The sequence below is a fragment of the Spea bombifrons genome, chromosome 2 (genome assembly GCF_027358695.1).
Source record: "Spea bombifrons isolate aSpeBom1 chromosome 2, aSpeBom1.2.pri, whole genome shotgun sequence".
NCBI classification, from domain to species: Eukaryota; Metazoa; Chordata; class Amphibia; order Anura; family Pelobatidae; genus Spea; species Spea bombifrons.
Genome location: NC_071088.1, coordinates 122,947,014 through 122,968,229, shown reverse-complemented (window position 1 = coordinate 122,968,229; position 21,216 = coordinate 122,947,014). Strand labels below are relative to the sequence as shown.

General features: G+C 39.4%; 1 protein-coding gene across 2 annotated transcripts in view; it reads left to right on the top strand.

The window, feature by feature from the left end:
- NBEA (neurobeachin) overlaps window positions 1-21,216 on the top strand; it is a 241,553-nt gene that overhangs the window by 197,226 nt on the left and 23,111 nt on the right. For both annotated transcript variants that reach the window (XM_053456345.1, XM_053456346.1), the window contains exons 44-46: window positions 3,398-3,510; window positions 8,537-8,677; window positions 17,868-17,987. In XM_053456345.1, the coding sequence (XP_053312320.1) occupies window positions 3,398-3,510; window positions 8,537-8,677; window positions 17,868-17,987 (374 nt within the window). The remainder of the gene's footprint in view (window positions 1-3,397; window positions 3,511-8,536; window positions 8,678-17,867; window positions 17,988-21,216) is intronic.

Sequence of the window (21,216 nt, the reverse complement as noted above, 5' to 3'; positions counted from 1 at the left end):
GCTATAAAAATATCCTCGGGAAAACAATCAATGATCTGTTTATTATAGAAATGTTCACTGAGCAAAAACACATTCTAAATTTACAACTAAGTTTGCCTATTTTCCACACGGATAAAAAAAAATAGTTCATGTGTAAAATGCTTTAGAACATGGCTATACATTATACACTTGTACCTATACATCTCTCATGTTTTGTATACCCTTGTGGCCTTGTTGTAACGGGACACGTTCTGACGGGTGCTCTTCAGCCGCTGCACAGACAGAGCTAACGGCATAACTAGAGGGATCGAGACGTGCCGTGACGATCGGCCCTCTGCACACCCCGTGTCCTGGCTTTAACAAGGTGGAGCGCGAGATCACATAACTCTCCTGTTTGTCTTAGCGTGTCATTGCAATGTCATGGCGGTGATAATGGCTTCCACTGAGCAAACAAAACCAAGAGAGGTTGGAGTTGGTGAACCAGTTAAGGCAGGACCCCGGTAGATGCTTCCATAAGCGCAGCAACGTATTCTGCCCTAGACCAACTAAGCCTAGGGTAGCAAGTCCAGGGGAGTGACAGTCCCTCTGCCGCAAAACCTGTTGCTCTGATGTCCCCAGCTGGCCTGTTTACACTATGGGGGGCTGCATCGGGTGGGCACAGGCTCCATAGGAGGCATTACAAGACTCATTATACCCACAGAGCGGGTATGGCGGGGGGTACTGTCCCAGGGAAGCACTCAAGGTAACTACGTGGCTACGTAAGAACTCCACCGTAAGAACCTGGGGACAGTGGTTATTTCTATCGGAGCACTGGGTATAAATTGTATGGCGAGTTCATAAGTGATCTTCTGTTTAGTATTCTCCACTTTTTGAGCCTCGTGATGTGTGAGCTCTAATTATGTGTATATTTAGCTGCAGTCTGCGTTGGGCTTATTATTGTCGTGTAATTAGATGTAACTAGAACTCCTCACGTCTAAAAGAAAAAAAAATCATTAAAAATTCTTTCCTAATGACCTAGAGATGACAAAATGTCTGTAAAGTGTGAAGACGCAGACAAGCATAGGAATATCTCCCCGAGAGTGTTAATCCAGATGCCGCAATCATCTAATTAAACAATATTTGCCTGTCATTAACATTATCACCATGGAATTGCAGTTGCGTTTTTTGGCAGTTCACTGGAGCTACACCACCTTTTTAAAAACTTTTTTTTTTTTTATTTGTTTTATTTTTTTAAACCAAATCACCCCTTTAAGCTGTGTGCGAATTGGAACCTTTTATTTTGTAAAAATCAATGCATCCATTGTCTGGACATACACATTCATTACATTCTGCATGCTCGTTATACGACCTTCTGCCATTTAATATTCAGCTTCACGTTTTAATCCAGGAAAAAGTCTGTTACAGACGCTCTTAATACCCCTAAAGTGACTTAAACCTAAGACCCGCTCAAATACCCCAGCGAAAAAATGATCTTTTCACTGATTGGGTAGATGTGGGTTAATACCTCTGTTGAGACTCACCTGCTTTATCCCTGGCGTAATATGTAGTCCCTAAACGTTACTGTTTTATATTCTATGTAATAACTATGGTTACATCACATCCACTTATGTAAGAATGTTTATTTACGTTTATTTGGTTTTGGAAAATTATGCAAAGTGAATTTCCCATTATCCGCTAAAAATATTTCTTAAATTTAAATTCTTACTTCCGTTAAAATTTTGTATATCATACCACTCCATATGGATCATCCATCACGACCGCTTTGTTATTGCATGTGATAGCGGTGTGTTGTCTGTCTTATACCCCAAATTCATTTGCCCCTTTGCTGGCCGCCAGGTATTTTGCGTGCTAGAGATGTTTGGCTGAACACATCTCCTTGCATGTAATATACTGACCGCTAGCACTGGCTCGACAAACCCTGTGGGTGGTCTATTAAGACCCCTGTGTTCTTGATCCTATTTGTTTCAGTGGAACCTGCCACATCTTTGTTTAGTGGGGTAAAAAGCCCCTCTTACTACTTTGATTCATGACTCTTGGCATTCGTTTTTCCAGGGTCATGTAGCCATTGATAGGCTAGCACTACCGATAAGTCTTTAGCTTTATTTTATTGTAGATATCTGTTTTTAAGGGTATTTTCTGTGTAACCTTCACATTCTTGTGTTTAACGCTAATGATTTGTTCTTAGTTAAGGGTCTGTAGAACAAGGAGAGCTCTGTTTGCTGTTCTGGGCGCTGCATATCAGCACTCATAAAAATCTGGAAGGGGGCTCCTGGATGACGGCCCTGTAAATCTACTCCCAGTCTGGGGACTGATAACGTTCTGTAGGGATAGATTTTTATTTTAGCTAGTAGAGAGGAAACACCCCAACCAGATCATTAATACTGGGTGTTATACGATTCACTAAGAGCCATAGCGGCTTCCTCGGCTCCATGGGGGGCCATTTCATTCCATTTGTGGCTGCATGCCCTTCAGCACATTGCGGTTGTGGGTCCACTGTGTACTCCACTCAAGAGCTGTAAAAAGAAAATACCACAAGTGTGTTTGGCTGGCCGAAGGAACACACAGTGGTTTTAATTAATAACAGTGAGGTGTCTCCAATCCATGACAGGCTACATAAGGGGGGGGGGCATGGCTTTACAGGCATCAAAACATCTTCTGTGCCTTTCACTAGCATGCCAGCTATGCCACACGCAAGATTAAAAGGTCTGACCTGCTGAACCATTTTAGAACAATGTATTATGTATATATATCTTTTAGGCTTCAGTGCATATAAACATGTTACATTCATGCTAAGTAAAGCATGTATTCATTGTACGGGGGAACCTACTTTAAAAGATTTTGTGGGTGATGAACTGACAACCAAGGTGGCGTTGCGTTGGTGAACTTCACGTGGGGCAGTGTGTGTCCAGCCCTTGGTCGTTGTAATGCCGCTTATTGAAATCCCCCACGGGTATGGCTTGCAGGATCTTGCTCACCAGCTTCCAAGGAATGGCTGCTTAAGGTCACATGACATACAACGAGCTTTTCTATCTCTCAGGGCCACTTGATTTAACTGATCACATTAACCTTTTTCCCCCCTGTACCTACATACATGTTTCACATGTGTATGATGGGCTTGTGTGAAGCTCTGTCCTGCAGTATGTGTGATGTAGAAACTCACAGAAGAGAATCTCTTATTTATACATTCTACATACTGCAAGGCAGCACTTTCCTGTGCTGGTCATTAATATGTGAAATGTATAATTGGAATGCTATTATATGTAGCACAACTATAACATATGACACTTTACTGATTATTGTATTCTTTTCTCTCCGCTGTTTATCTGAATGCTAACGCTTCCATATGTAAAGCTTGATACGAATCAAATGCCATGTGGTGTGCTTGGTTTCATTAACATGTGCAATACATATTTCTCAGGGCGAACTTACAATGACTTGAACCAGTATCCGGTGTTTCCATGGGTGTTAACAAATTACGAATCTGAAGAGCTGGATTTAACTCTGCCAGGAAACTTCAGGGATCTTTCAAAGGTAATTGTTAGCATATTGGTACAAACGTATTTAATATTCCAACGCTTTTCATGTCACCAAGCACTAGTACCATACATGTATGTGCTCGGATTTTGCTAACCTTTGCATGTCTGCAAGAAAATAAGACCAGAAAATACATGTTTAATGCTGTTTCTAATTATACAGGCTCTAAACGCCTGCTTGGAAATTCTGCGTTACAAATGCTGTTTTAATTTATTTAATAAATCGTCATGGCTCACTCCATTGCAGCTCTGTGGTATTTCATCTGAATGAAGTATGCTGCCCATCTGTTAATTTTTGTGATGTGTTAATTGACCCGACCATCCGCGCTCCGTGAGATTTGGCACAGACAGCTTATGTTAAAGATGAGTCCGCGTTCTCAGGTCAGGCATCTGGGATCATCGTGAGCCTCTTACTGCCATAGGCTGCGGAAAAAGTGATTCTGGCAAATAGATTAGACTTTACACATCTTTGGCTATACCTCATATAGAGGGTATCTATGGGGTTTATTCACCAAAGTGGGAGTTGGCTGGAGAGTTGTGGGTCCAACTCCCCGCATTCACTGTACACTATGAAGGACCATACCTGGCCAATTCCTCCAAAAGGGGGACTGAGCTGGCCCTGCATAATGTAAAGTTGAACCGGTGTTATTTGAAAATGCTTTCTACAGGGCCATCCAACCTGAGCAGCAGGTCTTCTTACCCCTATTAGAACATGCTTTATGGACTTTAAGGTCTACCACACTCTTTGGTGGAAATTAAACAATGGGTTAGGGATTCTACAACAGATTAGACTAGATACTTTGGCTTATTAGCTTTTCAGATGTTTCGTTTTTTTATTGAAATTATTTAACATATTTCTGATCTATGGAAGTAAAACTAAGACCGAACTTTACATTTCTCTGACTGTAGCAATGCCAGATAGGTTTAATTGTACATGCAGTCATTAGCTACACCTCATTACAGTGTTACAACCTGCAGACTTCAACTCGCACGTCCCATGGGTGGAGGGTGCAAACTGCCACATACCCCCTAAACTTTGTTATATACTGAGAAAAGACCAAAGTTCATCAGTATAACATTTTGTTCCAGATTACAGATTTATCGAAACTATTTTAATTAGACATCTAGATACAAAGGCATGTTTCATACAGAAAAACCTTCACAACAGTATTTTAACACGGTAATTCTATAAACAATATAATCAATAGATGTCTGTGTAATATGTATATATGTTTACTATATTTGTCTCCTAATGCATTTGCGATGTTGCTTTGACTATCAATTAAACCTAATAACAGATTCTTATGGACTTTAACCCCCAAAGAACAGTTGTTCCTCTATTGAAAAAGATCTTAACATAACCTGTTACCTACCACATTAATAAATTAATGAAATACTCTTGGTCCTCTCAATAATGACCTGAAGGATACACGTAGCACAAGTCACAAAATATATTTGCAAAGAATTTGAGTGCCGACTCCAGACAATTTGATAGAGATGTCCTCATGGACAGGAAAAGCCACCAGGCCCTCAGCCACTGTATGACTTGCATGAGTCTCACCAGCTTCTAAGAATCTTCGCTATTTGTCATGGATAATTCAGCGCAAATACTTGTCTGAAAGCTGGTAAGAGAATTGGTGTGATATTGGCCCTCCTGTTGTTTATACTTCGTAGGAGACTGCAGACGGGTTCATTGCGGTTCATAGTCTCGTGGTGACGGGCGTATGATACATCACACACCCTCTCGCTGAACAGATGAAATTTGCTCATACTTGAGGTGTTTGATTGGCAGAAGATAAGCAGAATAATTTTGTTCCAAATGACTGTTCTGCTGGAAGCACGGGAAGTGATAACGCCTGCAGGCCTATTACTGTAATAATGCAAATGAGTGAATTGGAGTGTGACCACTTCTGGCAAAACCAATGTAACGCTGCCAAAAATGCTTTCATTTCATGCTCATAATACAGATTCTTTGTCACGGGGATGGAAATGTAGACAGTCTGTTTCTGAAGTAAGATTTGTAAGACGTTTTAAGCGTTCATCGCTCTCTACCAGTGCTTCTAAGGGTAGGAGAAACATGTGATAGGATTCGCAGTTGAGCCATGAGAAATGTAGGTTGCCCAGTTGAGGGCACATCTGATCTGCAGTTGCTTTTATTTTCCCTTACACTGTTTACTGAGAGAGGATTGATATACAGGGCAACTAAATGCTTCACTGGCTGTGATATAACTGCTCTGCACAAAGGATGTTAAGGATAATGACCTCACTTCCTGCTAAGGCTTCGGTTAAGGATCTTTCAGACAGGCTTTACCTCTCCATAGGTATGTGATGGCCTTAGCAAGGCTCCATGCCTCTTTAGTTTAAGCTTTACAGACTGCCCGGCTCTCAATGCTCCTGGGACCATCATAATGGAATTTTAAGTCGTGCCTGGGGATATCGGGACAGACAGGAATGACACTAACTCCTTTTCCATGGCAATAAGATCTAATTACCTGAAATCCAAGAAAAGGGAGCTTGGGGGGAAGTGATCGTGTTTGTTGCGGGTGCTAAGCATTTGCTATGACCCCTATGCATGAGATGTGTAGGCTATGATAAAAGAACGGGACTCCGGAGCAGTTTACTTCTATTGATCAGTGTACTAACGGTAGCGAGCCGTCTCGTGGCTGTTTGTTGTCATGTTTTAGCATTTTAGAAATTTGTGGCCAGGACACTAAGTATTTTGTTTTCTTACAGTAGTTACATGGTGTTTTGTGCCCATTGCAGTAACATCTCACCTCATACGTGAGAGCTAGAAAGAGAAGATTTCACTCTTGTGGGGTATCAATTTATTTATTTATTTTTCTAAACTAAATTACAAGTTATGATCATATAAAGCTTCTTATAAATAGATAACATTCAATATATACATTTCAATATAATAAATTAAAAGAAAGTATTAAAAAAAATGATGCCCTTACATTCACGCACCATTCCGAAATGTTTCCCCTCCTCCCTCGGCAGATATTAAAGAAGTATCTATTTTTTGTCTTTCAGGCCATGGCAGCCGTTCTTTATAATATAAATCTAAACTATTAATATTGTCCAGGTATTGTCCTTTCTCCATAGAGGCTTGAAACTCTACCTGTGCAAAGAGGTTCTTTGCTCTTCCAGTTCCTTGATGGAGGCGAATATGGATACGATGTCAATTACCTACGGTATATTTAGATAACCCTAAATGAAAACGCACCTATCCTGGATTTGGTTGGAGAGCTTGATCTATTAGATTAGATAGCATAATAAAGACACTTTCCCACTGCATGTTACTGTAAGTCCATATCGGTTTATTATGCTTCCATCACTATTAGAGTATATCTTTTTAATTCTGCTAGGTGTCATGTACCACCTAGATATACATTTATAATGCACAGTAGATATAGTTGTTTTTATAGCGTTAAGCCATTGCAGTTCTTTATTCACAGAGAGCTGTCTCTCCTGTCTTTGAATTGTAGGTTGTACATTTACAACTTTTCTCTTTCGGGAAACTCTTTTCCCGAATGTATTTTTCCATTCCCCTGGACAAAAAAATCTATTTCGGGATTATCATTATTTATCCTTATTACTATAAAGTTTTTCATTTGCAAATAATTAGAAACTTTCTTTGCTTGATTATAAGGTTATAACAAGCAGTCAAATCTGAGAATGGCACAACTTTGTTAGTGGAAAGGAGCTGGTTTATCCCCTTTTCTGTAATGTTTTGAATACTGTCTTAAAGGCATTTAACTTTCCCCCACATATGGGCCTTGAACTATGGAGTTGCTAATAATTTGGAAGCGGCCTGCCTTCCAGATAGTAAAATAAAAGTTTTTTTTATTTTATTTTATACTATGTTTTTTAAACCATAAAAGGGTGTGTTTATCTTCTAGATAAAGTATTAAAGGCAACTTGGGTGTCTGCACGCCCATATGAGTTTGTTAAACTTTTTCTGAAACTCCACCAGAATGTTGTCTCCGACTCTCATTGATCTCCTGTGGGGTATTTAAATGGTTGGTTTTGGTTTAATTTTTATATCATAACTTATTAGCCTGGCTAACTATATTGGCAGAACCTGTAAGGAAGAATGATCCCTTCTTGATCTTGGCATTGCCTTGGTTTAGATTTGTTGAATCTGGTTCTTTTTTTTATTATATAACCCTGAATTTCACACTCGTGACTTTCTGTGTGGGAATATACTCTTTAGAAGGCTTTAATTTTGTTCACAAAATGTAAATTTCCAAATCTCTCTGTTTAGCGTGGCTGCTTAGTGTCACCAAACACCATCAGCAGTTCTGCATGAGCTGTTTTCATCATTAAATGCGCTTTACAAAATATCCTGTGTGAGCCAAAGTCACTTTCCATTAGATGTGTTATTACAGCGATAGACTTCAGCAGACATATTGATCTGGTTTGAAGGCAGTCTCGGTGCACCTTCTCCCAAGGCAGCTGTGAGAATTTGACGCCTGCAGCAACCAGCGCAGTCAGAGGCTCCTATTTCCCAGCCTCGCATTTTTTGTATTTTTATTTATTTATTTCTCACACTGACCTCGTCGTGGCAATGAACCATTTCTGAAAGTTACGGCTCTCCCTGGTGATTAGCGTGCATTACCTAAATAGAAATAATAATTCACGGCTTACAGAGATATATGTGGGCTGGAGAACTGTTTGGTGCAAGAACTTTGGAAGAGAATATATGTGTGTGTGTGAGTGTATATACGTATAATATATATATATATATATATATATATATATATATAATATTTTGTATGTTTGTACAGAACACGTCTTATTTTGCAGTTGTGTATAATTTTTCATAATTACTATACGGTCATATTCTGCAAATTAATACCCACGCTGTCGTACTTTTAGCTTATTATATAATTTATGGGACCCTGATGTGGACTTGTCAGCATTAGTAACTTTGTACCTGCGATACTGATCATCCTGGCAATGTACGTCCATGCTGTATGTACGTGTACACATTGAAGGAATATATGTCTGTCTCTCCCCAGCCTATTGGTGCATTGAATCCAAAGAGAGCCGTGTTTTACGCTGAGCGCTATGAGACTTGGGAAGATGACCAAGCTCCCCCGTACCACTACAACACCCATTACTCCACCTGCACCTTTACGCTTTCCTGGCTTGTTCGGATCGTGAGTATTTTCAGATTTATCGCTTGCCGTTTTGGATTTCCCTTATTTGAATTGGACATTTTATTTTTAAGTGACTTTTAAAGCCTCTATTTGATACAGTTCTAGAATGAAGTGTTGTATGTTGTAGATTTCCTGCTCTTATCTCGGGTCATCGAAGGTTTTGAATGAAAAATGTCAGTATTTAGTAAAATATGTCACATCATTGTTTAAGGAGATATTATTTGGTTATTTCAAAAACCCTTGAGGTGTATTCCTAAAGGACTGAAATAGCTCCTTAACTTGGTCACTAAATTTCATTGCTTTCCCTCGACACGTTTTTGCGATTGCAGAATTGATATGAAATGCTTCAAATTTCTGCCAAACCTCGTATTACAGCTTTCAGCTCAGCATAAATAAATTCATTTAAAACATTCACAACATGCAGACCCGAATAGTCAGTGCCAACCAGCATATATATATATATATATATATATATATATATAATGTACACTATATATACAGCATGCTTGTAAACCTCATAGGTTTTTGTAATACGTTTTCACTGATTTAATAGGATGAGGCCCTCAAATATAGTATAGCTTTCATGGACTTCAGAGGAACCCACTATAGGGTTTATATTGATATTTAGGATTTATTTTGATATCGTGACTTACATCATTAAACCACCTCAGAATTGTCCAGTGCTTTACCTCATGCTCATGTACAATATCTCTCAATATTCAATATATCTCTACCTTGGCTTAGAGCCCATTTTCCCCTTTGGTTACTTCTTCCGCTGGCAGGTTAATGTCCCTCTACCGCCGCCTCACCTTGACTATCTTCACACCTGCTGTCTGGTGCATCACACCCTTACCCTCTTACTCTTCAGTCAGTCTGGAAGTATGTCTGGTAGTATTTATGGATATTTACAGTATTTGGGGGCTGGTCCGTCTCAAACATTTCCACGTTCCCCTCACATGTATTGTACCCCCACCTTCTACTGGATTATAAGCGGGTTTGAGAAGGGTCCTTCCCACCTTTATGTAAGCCCGGGTTGTTATGTCCCGTTTACCACAGTGCAGCGCTGCAGAATATGATGGCGCTATTATATGAAATCTCAGTGGAAGCTCAATGTCAGTTAATAAACAATCGCTCCAAAAACATTTAATGAACATTTATATAGCATCTTAACGCTGTCTTTAGTAGAAAGACGGTTTAAAGGGTAGTTACACTGTATAAGTATGTTTTATTTACCTTAAAATAATCTTTAAGAAAGGCATGCTCTGCAACCACTGTTGTTTTGGACGGGTGCATTTGTAATCTAATATTGGTTAGCAAAATCGATTAAACACAACAGGAGCAGCCAACCGTTTTTTAAGCAGTGCTCACCGGTGCATAAATATCACAAGTGAGAAATTCATTTTGAGCTTATTCCTTGTGACAGGTAAGCAGCCTGAGGCTCTACAGCTGATGATGAACTACAATTCCCACAATCCTCTGCGCTAGCAAACATCACCATTTTTAACAATTCCCTTATACCACGTTGATTTTTCGTGAACATACAAAAATAAAAAATATAGACAGTAATTGTAGTGCAAAATTTGAAAAAGTGATCTTATCACCATAGTTACCAATGGAATGACCCCTTAGGCAGGAACATTCCATTGCATGTTGTGGTGAGAACATGAGACCCTATAGACTCTTTATTCTAATAGTATGTTAATGTTCTCCTCTATAGCCATCAGTCACATGTAAACTATACATTTGGCATATTACCTATAAAAATGTATAGTGTCTGCTTTAACATATGTGCAGTTATAACTACTTATGAGTAGGTGCATGTATATATATATATATATATATATATATATATATATATGTGTGTGTGTGTGTATCAAATATGAATACATATTAGTGAATGTGGTGATTTTAAAAACAGAATTCTCACATCCAATTCTGCTAAAATGAAGCTTCCTATGTCATTTTATTTCACAGCCATGAGAACGCAGGTGCACAAATCCAAAAATGATACGAAAATGTGTATGCGTTATAAAAATACAACAAAGCCCTGCTCAATCAGCCATGATTCTGCCCATTTTAAGAGGTCGTCACAAAATTTGACTCATTTACAGAGAAAGCACAATTGCAGAATAGTTTTCTTTACCGTAGGTAACAGTATTATATATAAGTGAATAGCATCCTTTAATGCATTTCTCAGCCTTCACAAAGTATTCAGGTCTCAGATGTAGAAAACCCACAGCAAATCCGAGCCGGAGCCCAGAGAAAGGCTGCCGTTATTACTCATTTGGTTAATGTTAGGCATTCTGCCGCTGTGACTCGCTCGGTATTATCCTGCCCCAGGCATTGTTGCCTCAAATCCTTTATAACTTTCTCAGAGCGAGGACATGCAATACAGCTTTGACATTAATCCATTTAGATGGATGTTGAGAGAATATTCATTAAGGCAGAGGCAGCTATTGTGCATCTTCTGCTTTTCATCCTGGGTTGAATTTTTGTACACACACGCACACGCACACACACATGCACGCACACACGCACACACACATACACACACACACACACACACACACACTGTATTAACCTTCAGATCCTTGCCAAATGTTTACTTTCTTGTAAGTATAAAATCTTTTTTAATAAATACTACGCATTGTTCTTTATGCTGTTTGTCCCACCCCGTTTACTTATTCCACGTAATCTGAAGCCAGTGCTGTCCAATAGCAGCCAATAAGAAATAATATACATCTTCTCATATTCTAAACTGAACGCCCCTTTCATATACCCTTAAAACCATTCTGAAATGGACTTATTGACGAATAATTTAAGATGTAATTTGCCATTTTCTATATATTATATGTATCCTCGTTTATACATAACGTATATACTCAAGTGCTTTGAGTAAAATTCCATTAGATTACCAAAAATATGCCCTCTAATGGGGACTGGTCCTAATTTCTTTTAAAATCATATGTTTAATTGTAATAAATACATGTAACAAATGACAACAAATCAGCAAAATGCATTATTTTTAAGTCATTATACTATGTAAGGGATCATTTACCTAATATGTCAGTTCTATCTTTGCAATAGGCTTTCAATTTATGTATTACACGAAATGTGTAAATTGTTGGCGCCATGTTCGGGGAAAAAGAACATGAAAATGTGATTCTTAGTGATCAATCCAATCCCAAAATTCGATCAGGTTCCACAGATGGAGTGGCACGACCGCTTCACTATATAGTTTTATATATATATATATATATATATTGTTATATAGCTTTTTAGAGCTGCAAACACTGTTGAGCATCACAGAATCCTTGTTTTGATCTCTTTTGGCAATGGCGTTCTCACACTCCATTAGTAGAATTATATGGAAAAAATGAAGCACTCTCAAGGCAGTTGGTCTACTTGCATTCATGAAACCAGTATTTGAGGACCATCACCAAAACATTGTTTAAAGCCCATACCTCAGACCTCAAGGAAAAACACTAGGATCGAGTGCCTTGGCGTGAATTTAGCAGTAGATAAGTATCTTCTTTATTGACGTATAAACAGACAAATAAATCTTAGAGCTGGACCAACAGATTAACCCTAGCAAATGATTACAAGCTTCCTAGTTTGACTAGCTATGTGCAAACGAGTAGTATAACGCACGTACTTGAATTGGAACAGATTGCATCGGGAAATATAGCTTGCCTTAGGTCACCTGTCACTCAAACGGTCTAGGCTATGCCGCGGTGATTTCGGGAAAGAGGATCCATTTCCCAGCGACGGAACATAAACTTTGCGTGGAATGAGCCGGCCTGTTACTTGACAAGGTGAGCAGATACACGGCTCCTAGTCTTTTCACATTCTCCTGTAACTTTACCCAAACCCTCGCTAAGAAAATACAGCCCTGTGCTATAATAAAAGTTTATTTGTTTGGGATATAGGTTGTTAGGGCCACTGGGGAAATTCTGTTAGACGTGAAACTCATTTCTGATGCCGTGTATAAGCCAAAAACAGCATATCACGGAGCCACATCACTGCTACCTCTAATAACAAGTCCCGGCTTATCTGTCCATTTACGATGCCCGCCATAACATGGATATATTTGTTTTCGGGTAACATTTTGATTTAAGAAAAGTTATGTGTGTACTTTCCTGCCACTTGGAATATTTTGCCACAAGAACCATAAATTGTAAACCAGCCGCACACAAGGGTCAGGTTTAGAAGCCAAGTGTCCTTAGGCAAAATTCCAAGTCCCTACGTACAAGTCCCCTAAGAATCTTAAGATCTAGCCCTTTCAATTACCCGGTTATATAGTTATGGGTATGGAAATAAAATTGCAGTGTCTTAACAAAGTAGTCTCAGGTTTGTTGCCACAAAAATATATTTACAGTTCACAGTTTCTTGTGCGCTCTGAAATGTCCCCGTCTCACAATATTAACACGGATATAAGAATGCACAGGAACGTGCTCGTTGGAATCAATAAAAATGTAACATTTAAGAAAGGCTCACATCGAGTAGAAAGAAGAAATGTGGGAAGATTTTATTCAAGCCAAGCATGACGGTTCCAAATTATGTGTGAAAAGATTTTCAGAATAAATAAGAATTCACGGGAAAAGTGATGGCATGTAATTTACTGCAAGGCTGTGCGAGGTTGCAAGTCTCTGCCTGGGATGGCTCTTGTAAAATCTGACAATGTGGAAAAGACATTTGCCGTGATATCTGAAAGGGCACGTGAAGAAAATAATAAATTAGAAATAGTTTAGCTTAATTATAAAGCCTTGATTTCTTTTTTTTTGAGTAATTTACAGTTCTTGTGCTAAGAATATAATTATTTACCAGAATGCACATTAAACACCTCTTCCTGACTTCGTATATAGCCAGTGGCATGATAGGAAGGTGCCCTGCATAAAATAAGGCCTGATCTTTGACATTACTATCATGCCACTGATCCAGTCATCAGAATCCACTAAAATATTAACAAATAGCTACTGGTGTCTAAAGTATGTCTATGCTAATTGTTTGGATATGGAAGCCATTTTTAAGAACATGAACTTGGAGGCAGGAACCCGTATGACAGATGTAAGAAGGTAACATTCTTTCTTCTTCCGTTAGTGGTCAACTGAAACACCTCAAAGAATGCAGTTCCTTGACCTTCCATTATGTTCCTCTGGTTCCTGTAGATATGTATCAGTATTAGAAAGCACATAGGGATTTATGTTCATCATATTAACATGGATCAGTATGTCTTTGTTATTTATATTAATATTAAACAAGCATTCTCAAGATAAGCTTCTCATCTCTAGTGTTCATCCGGCGAGTCAGGAATAGGCACCTTCTCCTGTAACTGAAGAATGTGACAATGACATAAATTATGTCTAGAAAATCAAATTGGTTGTTTCAATAGAAATGATCGTTCTCAAGGGCCCGATACATGATCAGTTTATATTACTTTTATATATATTTACTTTTAACCCCTTCCGTACCGGGACGTACCTGGTACTTCCTGGTTAACAGTCACCGGTAGACCGGGACGTACCAGGTACGTCTCCTCCAAAAAACGCCCCCACATCACCACAATCGCGGTGATCGCGGGGGCACTGCTGCTGCTGTCTGCCCAGGACTCCCGGGCAGACAGCACAGCCTGTCTAAGCCCGCCCCCAAGCCTACGATCACTCCCACGGAGTGATTTTGTAGGCAGAAACAGCGATTGCAGAAAGATCTGCAATCGCGGTTTCAGCTGCCACAGGCAGCTTCAGGGAAGGGGGGGGGTGTTGAATGGGTCCCCACACAAGTGTGGGGACCTGATCCAACACCCCCCTGCTGCCTGATCGCTCCATGAGAGCGTCAGTGCAGCGTTAACCCCTTCAATACCGCGATCGCGGCATTGAATGCCGCGATCGCGGCATTGAAGGGGTTAATTCCCGTTTTGTAGGGGGCTCTGCTGCTGGTGGTCTGCCTGAAAGCCCAGGCAGACCAGCAACAGCAAAAACGACCCCCCAGAAGTCCTCTGATCAGTCCTGTAGGACTGATCAGAGAGACTCCTCCCCTACAATCTCCAGTCTATTGGAGATTGTGTCCCAGCTGCCAGAGGCAGCTTCAGGGACAGGGAGACAGGGTTCTTTGGTCTCCACATGAGTGTGGAAACCAGACCCCCCCCACCCTTCCTCAGTTAACCCCTACCCCCCCTCTTCCTCAATTAACCCCTTCAATGCTGCGATTGTGTATGACCCCCATCGCAGCATTGCAGGGGTTAATATTAGTCCCCACAAGCTTGTGGGGACTAAATATCAGTCAATGCTGTGCTTCAATGGAGCATCAGCATTGAAAGAGTAAAAAAAAAATGTAAAAAATAATAATAATAATAATAATAATAAAAAAAAATTAAAAAATAAATTTAAAAAAATTAATAAAATAATAATAATAATAAAAAAAATAACAGCACTGACCTGAAAGTCCAGGGTGCTTCCAGGTCAAATGCTGGGCTGGGCTGATCAGATCGCTCCTGGCCAATAGGAGTGATCGGATCATTATGGCAGCCCACGGATGACCCTGCTCTACAAAGAGAGAGGGGTCATCTAGGGTAATTATGAAAAAACACAAATTATTAATAAATGAAATAATCATAATTATTACCTGATCACTTGTCGGTGACATTTTAAGTCGCTGATTATTGATCGGTCTCCCTGATTGATGTCAGCGGCCTAAACCTGTCACTTACAAGTAATCTGATAAAAAAAATATTTAAAAAAATGTAAATGCACATGTTCCAGTTTTGCCCTCATAGCTTCCTCAAAAAATGCATGAACCATGCATGTGAGGTCTTGTTGGAATCAGGGGATCTTGGTGAACAAAATGTGGTGTTTTCTTCCACTGTTGCACTTATGGTGTGCAAGAAATTCAGTGCAACATTGAAATGTATGCGTTAAAAAAGCAGTAAAATAATTTCCCTGTGAAGTTTGGCAGACATCAGTGAAGAAATGGCTAGCTGAAAACTGTCAAAACTACCCTAGTTGAACACCTTGACTTGTCTACTGTTCATAAATATATACTTTTATGGGGTAATTTACAGTGGGGGGCTTCCAAAATGTCCCAAATGGGATATGGGCCCAGGAAACCAATTTCTGAAAATTCCAAATATGAAAACGAAAATGCACATGTTCCAGTTTTGCCCTCATAGCTTCCTCAAAAAATGCATGAACCATGCATGTGAGGCCTTGTTGGAACCGGGGGATGTTGGTGAACACAATTTGGTGTTTTTTTCTGCAGTTGCACATATTCTATACAAAATATAATATAAAATCTAAAGCAACAATGCAACATATGCAAAAAAAAACAAAAAAATATAAAAATACCTCAAAATTTGGCAGCAACTGGCGATAAAATCCCTGTTTGAAAAGTGTCAAAATGACCCTAGTTGTACACCTTGACTTATCTACTTTTCATAAACATATAATTTTGGGGGGATAATCAGTATCTGTGACAACTATTGCAGTTATTAGACTACCATGCCAAATTTGCAAAAAATTACATTTCAAAAACACGATGCATGCCTAGCAATATTTGCCCTATACTGGTCAAAATAGATGAAAATCCTGGCCATGTTGGGTGGTTCCCAAATCAGGACAACTTAATGAATATATTTGGGATAATTTTTTCCCATTGGTTCAATGTGTGTACAATTTGTATGTATAAAACATGGCAAAAACACAAAAACGGCTCCGGTCCTTTAGCGACACGTTAGTATCAAAATCCCGGTCCTGAAGGGGTTAAGCAGTCACCATGGGAACCCTAACTTGTCAGCGCTTAAAGATAATCCTTATTGAGACATTTTTATTGAAGGGACCTTTCACGTATGCCATTTGCGCAAGAAACCTTCCAACCTTAAGTATGACCACATCAATGTAGAATATTAAGGAGCTGCTTCCAGGAGGAATACATCAGAAAATAATATGTCAATGTCCTGCCCTAAAATATGTGACGGCTGAAAAATCTAAACTGTGTCTTTCCCGTATGTAGATCAGGATTACCGTTCTTTCCCTTAGGAGTTGTGATATCAAGCAGCCATCTTTACCTGCCCCTTGAAGTCTGTAATATATATACTTGTTGTGTGCTGCAGTAATTAGGTCCTTAAGGCCCGGTTTATAAAAAAAAAAAAAAACCTTAAGCCATTACATGTTCTTTGTGTTCTTATTGAAAAAAAAAAGGAAAAGACACAAATCTATAAGGGATTACAATAAAGCATATTTCCTAGCAAAAATAAGTATTAAAACTGTTTTCACCTTGAACACAGAGCTCTCCTTACTGCTGCTGCGGCTCGCTGACTATAATGCCTTTATATGTATGTGCAAATCTATACAGAACTCAAAACATGGACATACATTTAAACTGAGGATTCGATAACATTATGGGGGCTTTGAATAGCAAATTAGCAAAAAGTCAGTCATTAGCCGTGGCTACCAGTAGGGTGCTAATGTGTGTATGTATATGTGTGTGTGTGTTATGTATATATATATATATACATACATAAAATATGCTGGCGGGCTCTGGTCATCATGAAGTTTGATCATTAAGGTTTGGTAGAATATGAAGGATCTGCTTCATTGTAACAGTACAATGCAGACTCTGTACCCCCTCATAGCGACCACGTCTTTTTTTTTTTTCTTTCCCTGTTCCCCATATGACTCTTAATTGCAAGTATATGGAAATCTCATCTAAATTATGTCTTGGCGGTTCATGTTTAAGTAAATATGATTTATTATTTAACAGACGTGTAAGCAGATCATCTCGGCCCCATGCCGGCGGTAATCTACCACCCACTGTTGCTGAATCCACGCTGTGTCTGCACACAGCAGATTTAAAATAATTTAGGTGTGTTTGCAGTTTTTGAATACAGAGCTGATATATGTATATATATATATGTATATATATATATATATATATATATATCAATGGATTACCTCTACAACTCCCATTACCCTCAGACACCCCCTGACAATAGTGTTCACAGTAAAAGAATTGCTGCTGCGTGCATTCTTTGCAGAGCAGCATTCACCGAGTGGTATCGGGGCTCATATTCATATTAAGAGTTTGTACCGTTCATGGTGAAGATTAATAAACCAATAAACATTACGATCAGCACACTACGGTGATTATTTTTGTCCTGTGACCTCTTCTTACATCTCCTTTTGCTCGTTATTTCCAGGAGCCTTTCACCACGTTTTTCCTAAATGCCAATGAAGGCAAGTTTGACCATTCAGACCGAACGTTTTCTGCTGTTGCCAGATCATGGAGAAATTGCCAAAGAGACACGTCAGATGTGAAGGTAATATATACTATTTATCTATAGTTTGGCAGTAGAAGTATTATTAAAGACTCATCTACAGACACCAGACAAGCCAGAAGGCTTGTTTTCCCTCAGAAATCTCATGGTGCTACCACAACCACAAGGGATTCTGGGTAGGCGCATGCAAATAAGGTCAACAATGATCACCTTTTGCCTCTATATCCTCTTTATACATGGATCCCTTGAAAGTACCCCTTTATTTTTTGGTTTTCCATCACCTTTTACCCACCATAACTTATGTAATGTCTATAGTTTATAATTTCTATGTATATTCCAAAGAACACAGATTTCAGGTAAATCAAGTAACTTTTACACCACATGATGTCCGGCACATGTATTAGGATTCCTTTTCTCTTTGATATCCACCTCCTTAAAATGGTTCATTTGTTATATTTCTGTTTAAATTGTTGTATAGATTGTGTACTCGTTTTGAAATATTTGAAACATATAATGTCAGTCCAACAAATCTCCCGTATAATGACTTTTCCCTTGCGTTAAATCCGAAAGAATGAAAAGTATTTATATACAAGTACAAAATAACAAGATCTTCCGAGAAACTGGTTCAAATCCCCCCATTGTCTTCAATAGTAGAGCTACTACGCATGTGGAGAAATTGTACTAACGTATGCTTTGTGCTTTCAAACCACTGTGATGACATCAAAGTACCAGTAGAGCTATCAACCTTATAGACAAGATAAAGCCAAGCGTCATTAATAGTAAGATCCGCACAATGCTTATCCTAAGGGACTCAATAACAAAATACACAGGAACTTGTGGCTCATCGCTTGCTTCCTCCAGTGTTAGGACCCAACAGCACGCTATTGGCACTGTCGGCGACCAACTCTGCCCAACGGGACACAATGAAGACAAGTTAAGCATTGAATGGCGAGGTTCTCTGCACTTGATATCAAACCCCTTCAGATCACTACTGTGCACATCTTACTGTTAATTGAGTAGGGTTTGCTTTATCTCGTCTATAAGGTAAACTTTTAATATAAGGTTTGCTTTATTGTTTGTGCCCTGAGAATTCTTTACACAACAATATCTCCTGTCCTGCTATTTAACCCATTCAGATGACCGGCCAAGGCGGAGGTGTCACATCTGCACAATTCATTTTTACTCCAGCAAGAATCACGGAAGCTGCTGAAAACAATTGATGCTTGATGTTGAGTGATAGAGGCTTTCTGCTTCTATTAAAATTTCTGTTTTAATTTAGATCAAATGTTTGTGTGACGGAGAATAGTCCAATAAATTGTGCTTTCCTGCCGTTAACTCAATATTTGGTCTACTCCATAAAAAGCAGCAGGAATTGAATTTGACCTTAAAGTGTCATATTGTTACAGCTCACCCAGCACCGAGCTTGCCTTGCCTGGGGCAATTAATAAAGCATTAATGACAAGATCCATTTAAAATGTGGGCTTTTCTCTCCAGTTTCAGCCTTTTGCTCCGCTGTGCCTGGGGATATAATGCGGGAACGCACATTACAGAGAGTAGTGCTGCTCGGCAAGCCAGGTTTAACCATTGGAGGGATAGCGACAAACAACGCATTGCTGCTTTTTATTATAAATATGATCGTAGTACAGATTATTCTTAAATTAGACTTAACGCCATAGCAATCAATGGCCCAATCAAAAGTAATCCACTTCTTACCCTTTCACCAGGATCACAATATATTGTAACCTCATCAATGGAAACCAATGGATGGCGGGCAAGACCGTGGGGGTTATACCCCCTGTGGTGTCAGTGTGCCCACTCAGCTGAGTTTGCTTGAATAAGAGATGCAAATGTGAGAAAGGGGAGCAGTTACATTTATGGGAAGATATAAAAAATAGAACACCGGCAAATATGGAAGGAGAAGGAAATACTGTCCGACTGAGCTGCGGGTTAATTAAAAGTTGGCCGGCTGACAGGGAGGACCTTCTTTAATTGTTGTCGCTGGGACGGTGTGAAAAGGAGCCTCGACGGCAATTCAGAATTTTAATAAAAACAATTACGTTGTCTGCATAGCCGTACGCTGACCCATATACCTTTTTTAGCGCTGAGATCTTAGATGAAGAAACAGTCGCCAAACCCTGCAAATGCCTCCGGATTTCCCCAGGTCATTTCAGATGTTTTTTTATTTAAACAAATCAGAAGTGAACTTGCGCCGCTCCGGGTTTGACATGTTTCTGTTTTGTGCAGTCTAGCTCTCTCATACATTAAACTGCCCGCCGCTAGAACCGCATAACCAGTAAATGCCCTATAGTGACCCTTGGCTTCCACAGGCCTCTTCACAGACCCTGTGTGTATATACTTTTAAAGTGATCTTTTCCTTTAGCGCATGTACTATTTGTCCCTAAGATACAAAGCAGCTGCTTTTTGGGCTATAAATCCCAGCATAGATGAATGCAACTGCTGCCTGAGAAATGTGGGAGTTGCAGTCCAGCCTTTAAAACCTTGTTTATTCCTGAATTATCTTGACAGTACGTCAGATGGTGGAAATACATTCTAATTCTTTGTTGGTAAGAAGAAGTGCTTAGGAAAAGAATTATTGCTAGTAAAATGACCTTTCTGGAAGCAAGTCACCCGGAAATGACCTTAACGTGTTCAGTCATATTGCGGGTTTTCTCTTCCCTCCGCTCCCCGCTTTTTAAAAAAAAAAAAAAAAAAAAAAAGCGAGAGAGAGAGAGAGAGAGAGAAAATTCCATTTAAAGGTCCGACTGCTGAGGCATAATCTGGCCCAACGCCTCTCAGAATTGTTATATTACTTTCTGGATATAATTTGTTGTCTTTTGAAAGGGTAGTTGTGACAAGATGTCATTAGGTTGACATAGTGTAAATTAATACAGTTAATAGAGATGACCAGCGCTGACTTACTGACCCATAGTAAGGCTCATTCAAAGTTAATAGATGCCATGGGATCAACTTTAGAAGAAAAGAAATATGGTGGCCATAAAACCCTGCGTGATAAATTGTTTGGAGAATGAAAAATGCCTTCATTGGCTTTCGTGTTCCTATGGCCGCCATAAAAACAGTAGGCTTTTGTAGCAAAACGTATTAAAATGAAACGTCAGGTTTGATTCAGGAGGTATACAGTTTTGATAGTGTTAATGGTCGCCTTTTATCACTCCGAGACATTCTTGAAAGTCGCTTTAATATCTCAACAGCTTGGGCCTGTCACAAGCCTGTAAATTAGAAACGTGTTATGGCGATCTGTCTCCTACAGCAC